The sequence below is a fragment of the Canis aureus genome, chromosome 24, assembly GCF_053574225.1.
Source record: "Canis aureus isolate CA01 chromosome 24, VMU_Caureus_v.1.0, whole genome shotgun sequence".
Classification (NCBI taxonomy): domain Eukaryota; kingdom Metazoa; phylum Chordata; class Mammalia; order Carnivora; family Canidae; genus Canis; species Canis aureus.
This window is the reverse complement of record NC_135634.1, coordinates 52,529,049-52,543,473: the sequence shown is the minus strand read 5'-3', so window position 1 is coordinate 52,543,473 and position 14,425 is coordinate 52,529,049. Positions and strand designations below refer to the sequence as shown.

General features: G+C 64.6%; 1 protein-coding gene across 2 annotated transcripts; it reads left to right on the top strand.

Moving 5' to 3' along the window:
- Positions 1 to 260: 260 nt before the first annotated feature.
- PDCD1 (programmed cell death 1) lies at positions 261 to 10,919 on the top strand. Of its 2 annotated transcripts, none has more exons than XM_077869631.1 (5): positions 261 to 407; positions 7,445 to 7,804; positions 8,535 to 8,696; positions 9,650 to 9,684; positions 9,839 to 10,919. In XM_077869631.1, exons 1-5 carry the CDS (start codon positions 332 to 334, stop codon positions 10,067 to 10,069), a joined length of 864 nt encoding a protein of 287 aa, XP_077725757.1. In that variant the 5' UTR covers positions 261 to 331; the 3' UTR covers positions 10,070 to 10,919. The 2 variants fall into 2 exon arrangements, with proteins under 2 accessions (XP_077725757.1, XP_077725756.1); XM_077869630.1 differs by having other exon boundaries at positions 262 to 407; positions 9,836 to 10,919.
- Positions 10,920 to 14,425: the final 3,506 nt, after the last annotated feature.

Genomic DNA, 14,425 nt, shown 5'->3' with positions numbered 1-14,425 from the left:
GGGACTCGGGCGACCCTGGCGGCCGGTGTCCTGACCTCGCAGCCCGGGGCAGGGAGTGGGGGTCCCACCCGTCCAGGGGCACGGGGGGGCGAGGGCAGGACAGCAGGCCTCCCGGAGGCCCCGGCGCCCCTCCCTGAGGGTCCTCTGCGCCCCGCCCCCCGCACCTGTGCCCGCGGCTCCGCTCCGCTCCCCCCCAATCCCCACCCACGTGGAGGAGGAGGAAGAGGGGGCGGGGCTGGGGCGGCTCCGGGCCGACTCCGCGGCTTCCTTTCCGCTCACACCTCTGCGGGAGCCGCCGGGGGAGGCGAGCAGGCGGGCTGGCGCTCCGGGCATGGGGAGCCGGCGGGGGCCCTGGCCGCTCGTCTGGGCCGTGCTGCAGCTGGGCTGGTGGCCAGGATGGCTCCTAGGTACCGTTGGGGCTGGGGATGTGGGGTCAGGGCTGGGGATGTGGGGTTAGGGCTGAGGGGTACAGGGTCAGGGGCTGGGGGCTTGGAGTCAGGGTTGGGGGGTACAGGGACAGGGCTAGGGGGTATGGGGTCAGGGCTGGGGGATATGAGGTCAGGGCTGAGGGGTCCCGGGGCCAAGGCTGGGGATATGGGGTCAGGGCTGAGGGCTTGGAGTCAGGGTTGGATGGTACAGGGCCAGGGCTGAGGGGTACGGGGCCAGGGTTTGGGGCTTGGGGTCAGAGCTGAGGGGTACAGCGTCAGGGTTGGGGGCTCGAGGTCAGGGGAGACCTATGTACCTGGTACCCAGGGAGGAAGCTGTGTGGGGCCAGGCCCTGAGGCCCAGCACGGCCCCTGGCCACTCGCTGTGTGGCTCTGGGCCGGTGAAGTGCCGTCTCTGGACTCCAGCTTCTTGCCTCCTGCCCTCACCTGATGGTGAGCCTGGCCGTGGTCTGTGGGCAGGCGGGAATGTCCCAGCTGTTCCTCCTGGTGGCGGGGACAGGCTTGCTCCCCATAGGATGGCAGGGCCCAGCCCGCATGCCTCACGTTTTCCCAGGGATGGGACCAGCCTCCCAGGGGACTGACGGGCTGCTCCCCAGGCTGGAGGGCCAAGCGACGTTTCCAGTGATATCAGCAGGGGAACCATTGGCGTCAAGTCCGTTCGCCTGTACCCACCCCACCTGCTGGGGTCTGGGGCTGCTCAACGAGAGTCGTGGGTGTATGTGCAGGGTGCTGAGGGTGGGTTCCCGCAGGGGGTGTGGCCCCGAGCCCCCCTGCCCGGGGCTCTACCCTGGTCCGAGTCCGTGCCCAGGTAGAGGGGCCCACTGCACGCTTGGGTGCGCTGGTGAAGGTGCATCCCTGGGATCCAGCTCTTTCCTCTGGACCTGGCTGGGCCGGGAGGTGACAGGCCCAGGAAGGAGCACGACCAGGTCCCCGCTGGGGCTGCCCATCCCAGAGTCGTGGTGCTACACTCGGGCCCGCTCGGCAGTGGTGGGTGCACCAGGCCCCCTGCATTTCCTCCCAGCCCAGCTGAGGTCCACAGTCCAAGGGCCTGTACCCAAAGGTGCCCCATGGGGGAGCCTGGCAGGGAGCCCGGGCACAGAGGCAGAAGGGGAATGTGACCCCCGGATAGGGAGCCGAGGCATGGGGGGCCCGGACTCACCCCGGTGGCCCACGACCCACCGGGACCCCTTCCCAAAGCGGGGGAAGATTAGAACGAGATTCTCCAGGTGCTCTCCAGAGTCAGCAGAGCCCACTGGTGGCTCAGCCTGCCTCAGTTTCCCCACCTCAGCCCTGAGCCCTCTACATTGCCTACTCGGTTCCCCCGGGTGCAACCCTTGATTCCGCCCCTTCCCTTTCCCTTCCTAGTGTATTCAGTACTTACTATTCGGGTCACCCTCAGGGATGTCCCCCCCCACACACACACCTGTTTTTCTTGCATTTTATGAAATGTCCCCAACCCGGTCGTTGGCCGCCCCCTATGCTGGGGCACAAGCGTGAGGAAGCGGGCAGGCTCGGACACAGTCAAATGAGCGCATGGGGCTGAGGCCTCCGGCAAGTCCCCTAACCTCAGTGAGCAGCCGGGGTCCGGCCGGCGGCCAGGGACACGGGGACACTCCTGCCCCCCTCGCACTGGGAATTAGATCAGATAAATTACAAAAACCGTCCGCACAGCCTATGGTATGTCTTTTGAAACCAGATTTGTTTTGTTTTAGTTATTTCTTTAACTTATAGTCTTTTTTTTTAAGATTTTATTTATTTATTCATGAAAGACACAGAGAGGCAGAGACACAACACAGGCAGAGGGAGAAGCAGGCTCCATGCAGGGAATTCGACGTAGGATTCGATCCCAGGTCTCCAGGATCACGCCCTGGGCCAAAGGCAGGTGCCAAACCGCTGAGCCACCCGGGCTGCCCCATCTTTAACTTATAGTCTTGAAAAATGTCTGAAACGTACGGGAAAGTCACAGTGACCACCCTTTACCCAGAGTCCCCGGTTGACGGTATTGGCACATTTGCTTTGTCTGGGGCTCCCGGGGGGCTTCAGCACACTGGGTCGCCGTCTGGCAGTTGTGGAGGTGGGAGGTCGGAGACCAGGTGAGCGCAGGGCTGGCTCCATCTGAGGCCAGGAGGAGGGTCCCTCCCAGTCAGGCTCTCCCCGCGTCAACCCTTGGGCTTCTTAGCTTGTGGACGGGTCACCCCATCTCTGCTCCAGAGTCGCTCTGCTCCTGCATCTGTGTCTGAAAGTCCCACCTTCTTGTAAGGACACCAGTCATGTGGGATTAGGGACCCCTGGGCTCCAGTTTATCTTGAGTAATTTCATCTGCAATGACCGAATTTCCTTTTTTATTTTTTTTAAGTAGGCTCCTCACCCAGTGTGGGCCTCAAACTCACGACCCTGCCATGCAGAGTCACAAGCTCTCCCAGCTGAGTCAGGCCACATAGGGCAGTGCTGGGGATGGGGGCTCCAGCACGTGGCCTGGGGAGCACGGTCCTGCTTGCCGCCCTTGCTCAGACGTCAGGCTCCTCTGCGGACCCTCCAGTGGCTCCCCCGCCTCCTCCCGGGACGGTAACTTTGACCCAGTCCCTTCATCCAGATGCTCCCGAGCACCTCGGTCCAGCCGCCCTTCCTGATGGGAGCCCAGGGGATGTCACTGCCTCAGCGTCTCCAGGCGCAGGGGGACCCCAGCTCTCCTGTCACCAGGCCTGGCACTCTGGAGTTTTTTTCTTCTTTTTTTTTTTTAAGATTTTATTTATTTATTCATGAGAGACACCGAGAGAGAGAGGCAGAGACACAGGCAGAGGGAGAAGCAGGCTCCCTGCAGGGACCCAGACGTGGGACTCGATCCGGGGACCCCGAGGTCACGACCTGGGCCAAAGGCAGATGCTCAACTGCTGAGCCACCCAGGCGTCCCTGGGTATTTTTCTTCTTTAAATCAAATCTCAATTTTACTTTAGATACAGAAAGCTCAGAATCAGGAATGTCTTCGCGGAGTCCAATTAGCAGCCCTGTATTCGTTTAGGGAACATCGTGAGACGACTCACGGTTTCTGTGTCTTGCCGGATGACCCCCCGGTAAGTCCGGTGGGCACATAGTCCCCACACAGTCACATAGTCTTTTCTCTTATAATGAGAACTTGGGACGCGCTCTCCTTGGCCGCCTGCAGATAGGGGATAGCACAGGATCCACTACAGTCGCCCTGCTGGGCGTCACGGCCCCGTGGCTTACTCGTTTCATAACTGGAGGCTTGTGCCTCTGAACCCGTCCTGCGTCTGCCGACACCCGCTCCCCACCTCCGGCCGCGGATCCGTTCCCTGATATCCAACTTATAACTTAGAGTTTTTGTTCTTTTCTGGTTCTTGGTTTCTGCCTCCGCAGGTTCATGAGATCACAAGGTGTTTGACTTATCTGTTAGCGTGGTGGCCTCCGGACCCACCCATGTCATCCTAAATGGCAGGGGGTCATGTCATCCCCTTTAGGGCTGAGTGACGTCCCCCTGTGTGTGCTCACGTGTGGACGGAGCGAGGGCTGCTTGCGGATCTTGGCTCAGGCGGCGAGGGCCGCAGTGAACACGGGGGCACAGATGCTGTTTCTGTTCTTTTGGATTCACGCACAGAAGTGGACTTGCCAGGCCGTGGGGCAGCTGTGTTTCCGGCCCCTCGAGGCTCCTCTGTCCTGCAGCCTGGCGTGGCCACACCTGCTGGCGCTCCCACCGGCGGCGCGCCGGCCCCTCGCCAATCTTGCCATTTCCTGTCTGTGCTTCCAGCCGATCTGACAGGTGTGAGGCGGCGTCTGGTTGTGGTTTTGAGCTGCGTTTCCCGACGATGAGTGACGTGGGCCATCTGGACGTCGTCTTTGGAGAAATGTCGTCCAGGTCCCTGCCCAGTATGGTTTGGGGGTTTTGCTGCCGAGTTTCGGGAGAGTCCGCGCGCCCGGAGACTCAGCCTTCATCAGATAAATGGCTTACCAATACGCCCCCCCACTCCGTAGGCTGCGTTTCCAACGTGCTGACGGCGCTCTCTGCTGAGCAGGAGCTTCCGAGCTTGGTGCGGTCGCACTTGCCTGTTTTCATGTTGGGGGCCGCCAGGCGTGCGCGCACGTGCCTACGGGGCTGTGACCTTTGGGGGCGGTTACAGACCCGGAGCAAGGAGGTGAGGGCACCCTGCCCACCTCCCAACGAGCAAGCGACTTGTGGGGTGTCAGATCCCGACAGTGCGGCAGGTGACACTTTCGGCCCCACAGACGGGATTTGCCCGGACCGGGTGCCGGCTGATGGACGTGGTACGTGTGGTGTCCGTGGGAGCCAGGCTCCCGCCGCCCTCCACCCACCCCCCAAACCAGAAAGAAGCCCTGGGGGCCCCTTGCCAACATTTTATTATCAAGTACAAGGTGTTTGGTGCGCTTTACATTCGAGCGTTTGGGCCCCAGCAACCTGAGACCCAGTGCACGGAGGGTGCCACTGTCCCGGCCGCTGCTCTCAGAAGCCAGCTCCCCCGCAGCGCTTCTCTGGGAGGCAGTGGGGTGACGTGAGGCACGCAGCGTCCAGGCTGCTCCAGGAGCAGAGCCCAGGGCCCAGCTGGGGAGGGGTCGGGCCCAGGCTCCGGCCCCCCATCCCCTGGACAGTTACCCAGTCCCGGCCCTCGACAGCCCCGCACCCCGTGATGGCAGGGAGCAGGCAGTGCAGCAGCTGCGGGATGAAGGGCAGGCTGCATGCGAGCCAGGGGTGCGAGCCAGGGGTGCGAGCCAGGCTGCCCCGTGCTGCGAGCGGGGGCCGGGGGGGCGGGAGGCTCCGAGGAGATGCAGGTGGGGCCGGGAGTCCACAGGGCACCAGCGGGGCCAGGAGGCTGCCATGGGGGACCAGGCAGAGACGCGGGGCTGGGTGACAGGGCTCCAGGCAGCACCAGGAGGCCTCCTCGCCAACCTCAGATGCCCGAGGGCCAGCAAGTGGGTGACCCAGGGGTCGCCAAGTCAGGCTGGAGCGGGGCAGTTGAGGGCCTGAACCAAAGCCACTCCGGAGCCCTGGGGAGGCCTGCGGGGCGGTGGGGGGACTCCATGCCCCACGTGGACCCCCGGGGGCCAGCTCTCGGGCGCCCTTGTCCCAGGAGGGCAGGGGTCTGTCCACAGGCCTCGGTGGCGGGGGTGTGGGCCTGGGGGTGGTGCCTTGGAGGGGGCTCCTGGTGGGCGTCTGTGATAGGCCAGAGGCAGGCACTTCAGGTGGGGGCCCAGGGGGAGGGCGGCCTGGGCATCCAGATCTGTGCCTTCCTTGCACTGTTACTCACGTGACACTTCCTATGGCCACCACGTGCGCTTCTTGCATAAACATATGAAGATGTGCGTTAGAACCGCGAGGAGTCCTGCCGGGGCGGGCTGCTCGTGTGTGGTCGGGATACGCCATCACAGACACCAAAGAGGCCGCCCTGGGCCCCCCACTGTGTCATCCCTGGGACAGCAAGGGCCAAGGCTGCACCAGCCACCCCCCAGCCCGGGCCTGGCCCCCTCCTGCCCCTCCTGGCCAGAGGCACGCGGCCTCTGCAGAGCTGCGGAGATGCAGGGACGGCTGCCACCCTCCCCGCACGTGGCCACCCTGTCCACCGGGGTCAGCTGCACACGGGGGGCGCCCATGTCCAGTTACTGGATGGGCTTGTCGAGGCAGGGCCTCAGCTACAGGGCTGGGCATGTGACTGCCCTGTTCCTCCATCAGTGGCCAAGAGAGGCACCGGGAGGGAGGCCGCAGGGGTTCCAGGCTGGCCAGGTTGGCTGGGACGTAGGCCTTGGGGGGGAGCGGTAGACACCACCCTGGGCGGTCCCCCAAGCAGGGCCGTAGACACCTAAGGATGCAGGGGGCACTTGCGGCCCCCCCTGGCCCCCCCACCTGCCCAGTGGGGATGTGTGGGAGGAGTTTGGGTCACCTGGGCCTGGCAGGGCTTGTGAGGGTGGGCGCTGGCCCCGGCCCCATCCCCATCTTCCGGAGCCAGAGTCACTGAACGAGCAGAACGTTGTGTCCACAGAGGCAGAAGGACCCTAGCTGAGGGCCGGTGTCCCCACGTGTGAGGATCCCCGCCCAGCACGTGTGGCCGTGGGAGTTGGAGGCTTGCATGGCCAGAAAGAGCCCAGGGACACGGCTCAGGCAGGTGGACACACAGCCCCGTCCCCGCACTGGCTTCTCTGGTCATCACGGTGTCTGGGGAGCTGCGGGGTGTGGGACATGTGGGTGGGCCAGGAAACGACCTCATGGGGCAGTGTCTCAAGTCTGGGGGCTCCATCCGCAGTGAGGGGGCCCGCACCTGGAGCAGGTGTGGCAGGGGCCCAGGAGAGGGGCAGGGGCAGGCCCTCAGGGAGGGGGCTGGGAGCCCTGAGGATGTTCCCAGGCCAGGCCCTAGCAGGTGACGGGTCCTGGCGAGGGTGGGCCACAGCCCTGGGGCGGCCTCCATTTCTGTCCACGTGGGGGTGATGGCCCAACTGGCCTGTGAGCTCAGGTCTCAGTCCGCTGAGGGCACAGAGGGCCCCGCCCTGACCCGGCCCAGCCCGAGCTTGTCCTGAGAGGGGCCCAAGGCTGCTCCCTGAGCTTTCGTGGGAGGCCCCCCCGCCCAGCACCCGGGTGCCCACCCCCTCCATGCTCACGGGCCAGGCCCCCGATGAGCCCGGGATTGGGGAGCTAGGAACCTGGTGGCTGGGCCTGCCGGGATTCGCATCCTGGAGACGACACGAAGAGGGGGACGGCCCTAACCACTGTCGGGGTGGACTTCGGGGTGAAACGGGGGGCCTGGGGGTCAGAGCTGGAATACAGCCCAGGCCTCGGGTCTCAGGGCAAAGGATGGAGTCCCGCGGTGGAGTGGCCTGCTGAGAAGTGAGCGCCTCGTCCCCGGGGGTGTGCAAGAGAGGTTGCCAGGCTCTGAGGCGGGGTCCCGGCGGGGGCTGGGGTGCAGGGCGCAGGGGAGGAGGGTGAGGGCCAGCGTCCCCACGGCCCTGTCTCACCGGCTGCCGGCTCTTTCCCCCGTCAGACTCCCCCGACAGGCCCTGGAGCCCGCTCACCTTCTCCCCGGCGCAGCTCACGGTGCAGGAGGGAGAGAACGCCACGTTCACCTGCAGCCTGGCCGACATCCCCGACAGCTTCGTGCTCAACTGGTACCGCCTGAGCCCCCGCAACCAGACGGACAAGCTGGCCGCCTTCCAGGAGGACCGCATCGAGCCGGGCCGGGACAGGCGCTTCCGCGTCACGCGGCTGCCCAACGGGCGGGACTTCCACATGAGCATCGTCGCTGCGCGCCTCAACGACAGCGGCATCTACCTGTGCGGGGCCATCTACCTGCCCCCCAACACACAGATCAACGAGAGTCCCCGCGCAGAGCTCTCCGTGACGGGTGCGGCCCCGCTCCAGCTCTGTCCACCCCCAGCCCGTGGTGGCTGGTGCCCAACTGTCGTGGTGGGCGGCACCCAACCCCCTGGTCCTGCCGGGAAGGTGCAGCCTGCGGGAGGGTGTCAGGGGCAGGCGCCTCTCAGGATACGGCTGAGCAGGGGTGCGGCCTGGGCAAGGCTGCTGAGTGCAGGACAGACCAGGCCCCTCAGGACTTGGGGGGCTGTGTCCCCCCGAGACCCCTCCCCGTGTCCCCCCATATCCTAAGTCCCCTCCCCAAGTCCCCTCCCTGTGTCTCCCCTATGGCCCCCCAATGTTCCCTCCCTGAGTCCCTGTGTCCCCCCGTGTCCCCCCATGTCCCCTCCCCCTGTCCCCCCAGGTGCACCCCCATGTTCCCTCCCTGAGTCCCTGTGTCCCCCCGTGTCCCCCCCATGTCCCACCTGTCCTCTCCCCATGTCCCCTCCCCCTGGCCCTCCCAGGTGCACCCCCATGGTCCCCCCATGTCCCCTCCCTCAGTCCCCGTGTCCCTCTATGTCCCACCTGTCCTCTCCCCATGTCCCCTCCCTCTGTCTCCCCCAGGTGCACACTCATGGTCCCCTCATGTCCCCTCTCTGAGTACCCATGTGCCCCCCATGTCCCCCCATGTCTCACCTGTCCCCTCCCCATGTCTCCCCCAGGTGCACCCTCATGGTCCCCCCCATTCCCCTCCCTGAGACTCTATCCCCCTCCCCCTCCAGAGAGAACCCTGGAGCCCCCCACACAGAGCCCCAGCCCCCCACCCAGACTCAGCGGCCAGTTGCAGGGGCTGGTCATCGGCGTCACGAGCGTGCTGGTGGGTGTCCTGCTACTGCTGCTGCTGACCTGGGTCCTGGCCGCTGTCTTCCCCAGGGCCACCCGAGGTGAGGCCCTAAACCGACGGCGGTCTGTCACCGGCCGAGCCCGAGGCCCCACCCCAGCCTCAGTCCATCTCCCTGTCCTCCCCATCCTCCCCGCCCTCCTCGTCCTCCCCATCCGGTCTCCCCACACACACCCACCTCGTCCACTGTGAGGGCCCCTCAGGGCAGGGCTGGGGCTGGAGCTGTCCTCGCAGGTTCAGGGCCCCTGCCCGGCACCTGCTCTGAGGCGGGTCTGAGGGCAGAGGTTGTGGCCCAGGCGCAGCAGAAAGGCAGACGCTGCCCCCACAGGCTGAGCCCAAACCTCAGGCCACAGCTCAGCCCACAGGACACTGTGAGGCAGCTTCTGGCAGCCACGGGGCTCTGTCGGGACAACCACAGCCCCCAGGGTGACCCCGTCACCACCCCCCCCCCCCCCCCCCCCGCCACACACCCCGACTGTTCTCCATCCCTCTGACAACAGGGGGCGGCCAGGGGCCAGGAGAAGCAGCCCTGAGGGGCCAGGCAGCCAGGGGACACAGAGCCAGAGAATGGGAAGCCCCACAGGATCCTGGCCCAGCCCCCCACTGCTGGCCCCGGACCCCCCACAAGCACGCCAGGCCCCGCGGGCTTCACTGCTCCAGGGACTTTCCCCCTTCAGATATTTTTGAGACTGTGTCAGCCGCAGGTGGCGGGTCCCGGGCACAGCCGCGGGGCATCGGGCAGAGCCGCTTGTTGCCGGTCACTGATGGTGCGCCCGCCGAGCGCTGGGCGACAGGGGCACTCGGGGTGGCACGGGGATGGCACGGGCGGTGCAGCCAGAGGGGGCGCCCGTGGCGGGAGCGCCCGAGCCCGGACCCTCAGGGTCCTTGGGGGGTAGTGGGTTAGCCTGAGCATCGGTGGGCGAGAGGACACTGGGTACCCCGATGGCAGCTGTGGGACCCCGTGGGCGGCGTCACTGCTGGTGCCCTCCCCTGCAGGTGCCTGTGTGTGCGGGAGCGAGGACGAGCCTCTGGTGAGTTGCCGGTCCCCGCGGCGCCCGGGGCACTGGAGGGAGGGGTCGGGAGCGGCGTGCAGCTGAGCCTGCGCACCGGGCGGAGGCCCCGGGAAGGTCCGGGGTGCAGGGCCTGCCGCAGCGCGGCCCTGACCCCACCTCCTCTCTAAAGAAGGAGGGCCCCGATGCAGCGCCCGTCTTCACCCTGGACTACGGGGAGCTGGACTTCCAGTGGCGAGAGAAGACGCCGGAGCCCCCGGCGCCCTGTGCCCCGGAGCAGACCGAGTATGCCACCATCGTCTTCCCGGGCAGGCCGGCGTCCCCGGGCCGCAGGGCCTCGGCCAGCAGCCTGCAGGGAGCCCAGCCTCCGAGCCCCGAGGACGGACCCGGCCTGTGGCCCCTCTGACCGGCCGCCTCCGCTGGCCCATGTCCTGCAGACTGTCCACCAGGAGCCCGGCGGGCACCTCCCCTGAAGCAGCGAGTAGTGGGGGGCCGGGGGGCTGCTCCGGGGCTGAGCCCGTGACCCCCGCTGCCTGTGGCAGCCCTCATGGCTCTCCTCTCTCGACTCACGACCAGGGGGCAGCGGGTGCCCCTGTCCCTGCCCCTGTCCCTCTCCGGGGCTGTGCCTGGGGAAAGGAGGCTCGCCCAGGACCGCAGGCCCGGCCCCCTGAGCCAGATGGGCCCCCCCGCCCCGATTGCTGCCCCGTGCTCCCACACGTGCCTCCCTGGGGAAGGGGTCCAGTGCCGCGGCCCCCCGGCTGCCTGCATGTGGGGACACAGGGACACTGGCCAGAGACCCCGCCGGGGACGGCCTGCTGAGGTCCCCTCTAGCCCAGAAACCCAGCCCAGCCCGGGGGTCCCACCCTGGGGCCGGGGCCCCGGAGCTCCTCTTGTGGGGAGGCCTGGGGAATCGCTCCTGGCAGGGCAGAGGCAGGGCACCCAGGGGCCACCTAGCAGCCCAGACACGGGGTGCAGGGGCGATAGCAATGAGGGGAACAGGCAAAGCTGGAGTGACCCCGGCTGAGGCCGAGCTGGGGACACCCAGGAGCACCTGCCCCTGGCGCCCACGCATGGTGCTATTTAAAGGGGCCTCGCTGGGCATGGCGCAGGTCTGCTGCCCGGGCAGGGAGGCCAGTGGCTACCAGCTGTCAGGGACTCAGGAGCGCACATCCTGTCTTGGGTTCCACGAACACTCAGAAGCCCCTTACCGTGTTCTATTATATTATAATTAAATAATGACAAAAGCTCTAAGGAAAGCCTGGTTCTCTCCTGCTCTTGTGACTGTGGGGGGCAGGGAGGAGGTCCTGCCTGAAGGGGAGTAGGAAGGACGCGCCAGGCCTCCCCAGGCCCAGTGCTCACCCTCCGGGCCTCACCCACGCCGTCCCCGAAACACGCAGACCCTCCAAGGCGCCTCCTCCCCATTACCCCCCACATGCATGGGGTGCCCGCCCCCGTCCCCAGCCCCCCCGCACACCTAACAGCCCCTCCCAGAGCAGCAGAGCCCCGGGCCCGGCAGGCTGCACAGGCTGTGGGTGCCAAGGTAGGAATGGTCCCTCCCACATGCGAGGGGGCGTCTGCTCCGGCGAGAGGGGGTCTCAGTTCCCGTCCCCTTGCCCCTTCCCAGGGCGCCTTGTGCAAACCCCGGCACCCCCCAGCCCTCTACGTGCACCCACTGGTGCCCGCCACACTGGGATCCTGTCCTGGCTGGCGTGGGAGGTAGGATCGCAGGCCCAGGACAAGGCGCGGATGTGCCGCTTTGCTCCAGACGTGCCAGGCCAGGCCTCATGGCAGGGGAACGCCGCCGGGGAGGTTTGCAGGTGTCACAGGCTGGTGTGCCTGGAAAACCCAACAGCCTCCGTGGAGTCACCAGAAAAGGGAGTCGAGCAGCGCGTATAACAGTAACACCCAGAAATAAATAGCTTTCATATATCCAGACAGTAGCCAGTCGGAAGAAAAATTGGCAGAGGATCTTCCACCCGCAACAGCAACAGAAGAGCTAAAATGCCCGAGAAATGTGCGAACCCACGGGGAGCTGGGCCCGAGCACGGAAAACCCTCGACACCATCCAGAGGCCCGTTGTCCCCACGTTCACCTGTAGACATGACACGATCCCAATAAAAACCCACATCTGTGCAACTGAGCAGCTCAGACGGAGAAATCGCAAGCCGGCAGGAGCCAAAGAAACCAAGAAAAGAAAGTGAAAGAGGAGCAGCTTTCTCAGATGAACCACTCGTGATGGAGATGGATGGAGGCGCCCGCGCGCCCGAGGACGTGGGGACACGCTGATGTGGTCAGAAAGGGCGTTCACGGCCACCCATACAGGTACGAGGCCAACTTGGTGCAGTTTCTGGATGTAAAGGGGGTCTGTGGGGTCCAGGGCCGACGGCCGAGATGCCTTGTGGGCAGAATGGGGGTTTTCTCAAAGCCGGGGCGGGGATCGGGGGCACAGAGAGCCGGCCCCGCTGCCCCTGCCCGGGGCTTGTCAGGGGCACGTGCTCCCCTGCCTCGGCGGCTAGCGTCGGCCCCGGCCCTGGGTGGTCTAGTGAGTCGGGGCTCCCTGCAGAAAGGATCCCCTCCACCTCCCCAGGCATCCATCACCGGGCTGTGGGGACATCGCAGGGACGTCTACTGCATCTCCGCGTCCTGCTGCCTGTTGCCCACATCACTCTTACTTCTCATGCCGTGGACCCCGCACAGATCCCAAATAGAACTATAAATGAGAAACCCTGCAAGACGCAGAGGGCAGGGGCGAGTTCCTTCACGGAGGAGCAGGAAAACCTTCCTAATGCTGCCTCGAAATCAGCAGCATAAAGAGAAGGTCGAGACAAACTGGAAAACACTTTAATGTGGCAAAAAAAAAAGTGTCAAAGCGAGCTAAGGGAAAGTATTTGTAATGCTACATAAAAGGTCAGGGCTGCGATTATGTAAAGATGTAAAATACGGAAAGGGCAAGGGCACAGGCACAGCGGGAAAGTGAACAGAAGATATGATGAGGCAGTGCTCACCTACACACACAGACACATGCACGTGCACGCGGACACGTGTGCACACACGGACACCAGCATGTGCACACGTGTGCACGTGGACACGTGTATGCACATGCACACAGACACATGTATGTGTGCACATCACACATGTGCTCATCCACACGTGTAGGCACCACGTACACAAGGACACACACATGTGCGCATGCAGCACACACCATACACACATACATGTTTTCCATGTATGTATATATATTCTCTTAAGCAGCAAAAGGATGTTTATTGTTACTCATAAGAAAAATGCAGATTACAACCACCGGAACCATGAGGATGCGCCCTAGAGGGGGGTGGGGAGTCGGGGAAGCGGCCCTGCCGGCATGACTGGAGAATTGTGTGTTTTTTTTTTTTTTGGAAGATTTTATTTATTTATTCACGAGAGACACAGAGAGAGGCAGAGACACAGGCAGAGGGAGAAGCAGCTCCCAGCGGGGAGCCCGATGTGGGACTCAATCCCAGGACCCCAGGATCACGCCCTGAGCCCATGGCAGACGCTCACCAACTGAGCCCCCCAGGTGCCCGAGAATTGTGCTTTATCCGGCAGTCAGCCAAGCGTCTGTCCCTTGACCCAGGAATCCACAGGGAGAAGCATCTGCCAGGAGAGGCCCCGGGAGTGGGGGGGGCAGAGCAGGAAGGCCTGACCCAGGCTCTGAGTGAAGCGGGGGCTGCAGTGCTGCTCAGTGTGGGGTGCGGGCCCCAAGGAGGGTGGCAGCTCGCTGCCCCTCAAAGGAACCGAGTTCACCTCCTATCAAAAGATAAGGGAGCCCTGGGACATCCGGGGGGCTCAGCAGTTAAACGTCTGCCTTTGGCTCAGGGCGTGATCTCAGGGTCCCGGGATCGAGTCCCACATCAGGCTCCCCGCAGGGAGCTGCTTCTCTGTCTGCCTGTGTCTCTGCCTCTCTCCCTCTGTGTCTTTTATGAATAAATAAATAAAATCTTAAACAAAAATAATAGATAAGGGAGCCCTGTGAGCCTAAAAAAATACCAAAATTACAAGTAAAAATCTAATTGATTAACACATTTTGGGTATGCTTTTTAAAAAAGAAGTTCATATTCTGAAAAAAAAAAGGACAAAAACGCACAAAGCAGAGAGGGCAGGAAGCGGTGGCCTCACCCAGCCACCGGCCGGGCCACCCGCTGGCAGCACGGTGGCTCAGATAAGAAGCGAGGGCGCAGGGCGCAGTCAGCACTTTGCTGCTCATCTTCCCGGAACCGGCCCCTGCCCCCGCCCCCACTGTTTCCATCACCCCCCCCCTGCCAGGCCCAAGGCCTCGCTGGGGCAGCTCGCCCACGCCCACCCTGCAGGTCCCTCCTACCTCACCCAGGGTGGCAGGTGGCGGGGGGGGGGGGGGGGGGGGGGGGGGGCTGCAGGAGGACTTGGTACCAGCCTGGGCTTTGCAAATGAGGCTTGAGGCGGTGGTAGAGAGCTCCCAGCCTAAGTAAGGCCTGTGGCCACCCCAACAGCGGGGCCAGGGGAGCCCTACGCAGGGAGTGCCTCTGCCCAGGTGCAGATCCCTCCTACCACCTGAGCTCACCCCTTCCCTGTACAGAGCTGGGGACAAGAGCTGGCCACCTCAATACAGGAGTCCCGGGTCACGCAGGACAGGAAGGGCAGGTGTCCCAGCCCTACCTGGAAATCCAAGGTGGGGGCCCTCGAGGACCGGGGTGGGGGGCATGGGCAAAGGTCTCCCGGCAGGACAGACGTACCGACCCCGAGGGGG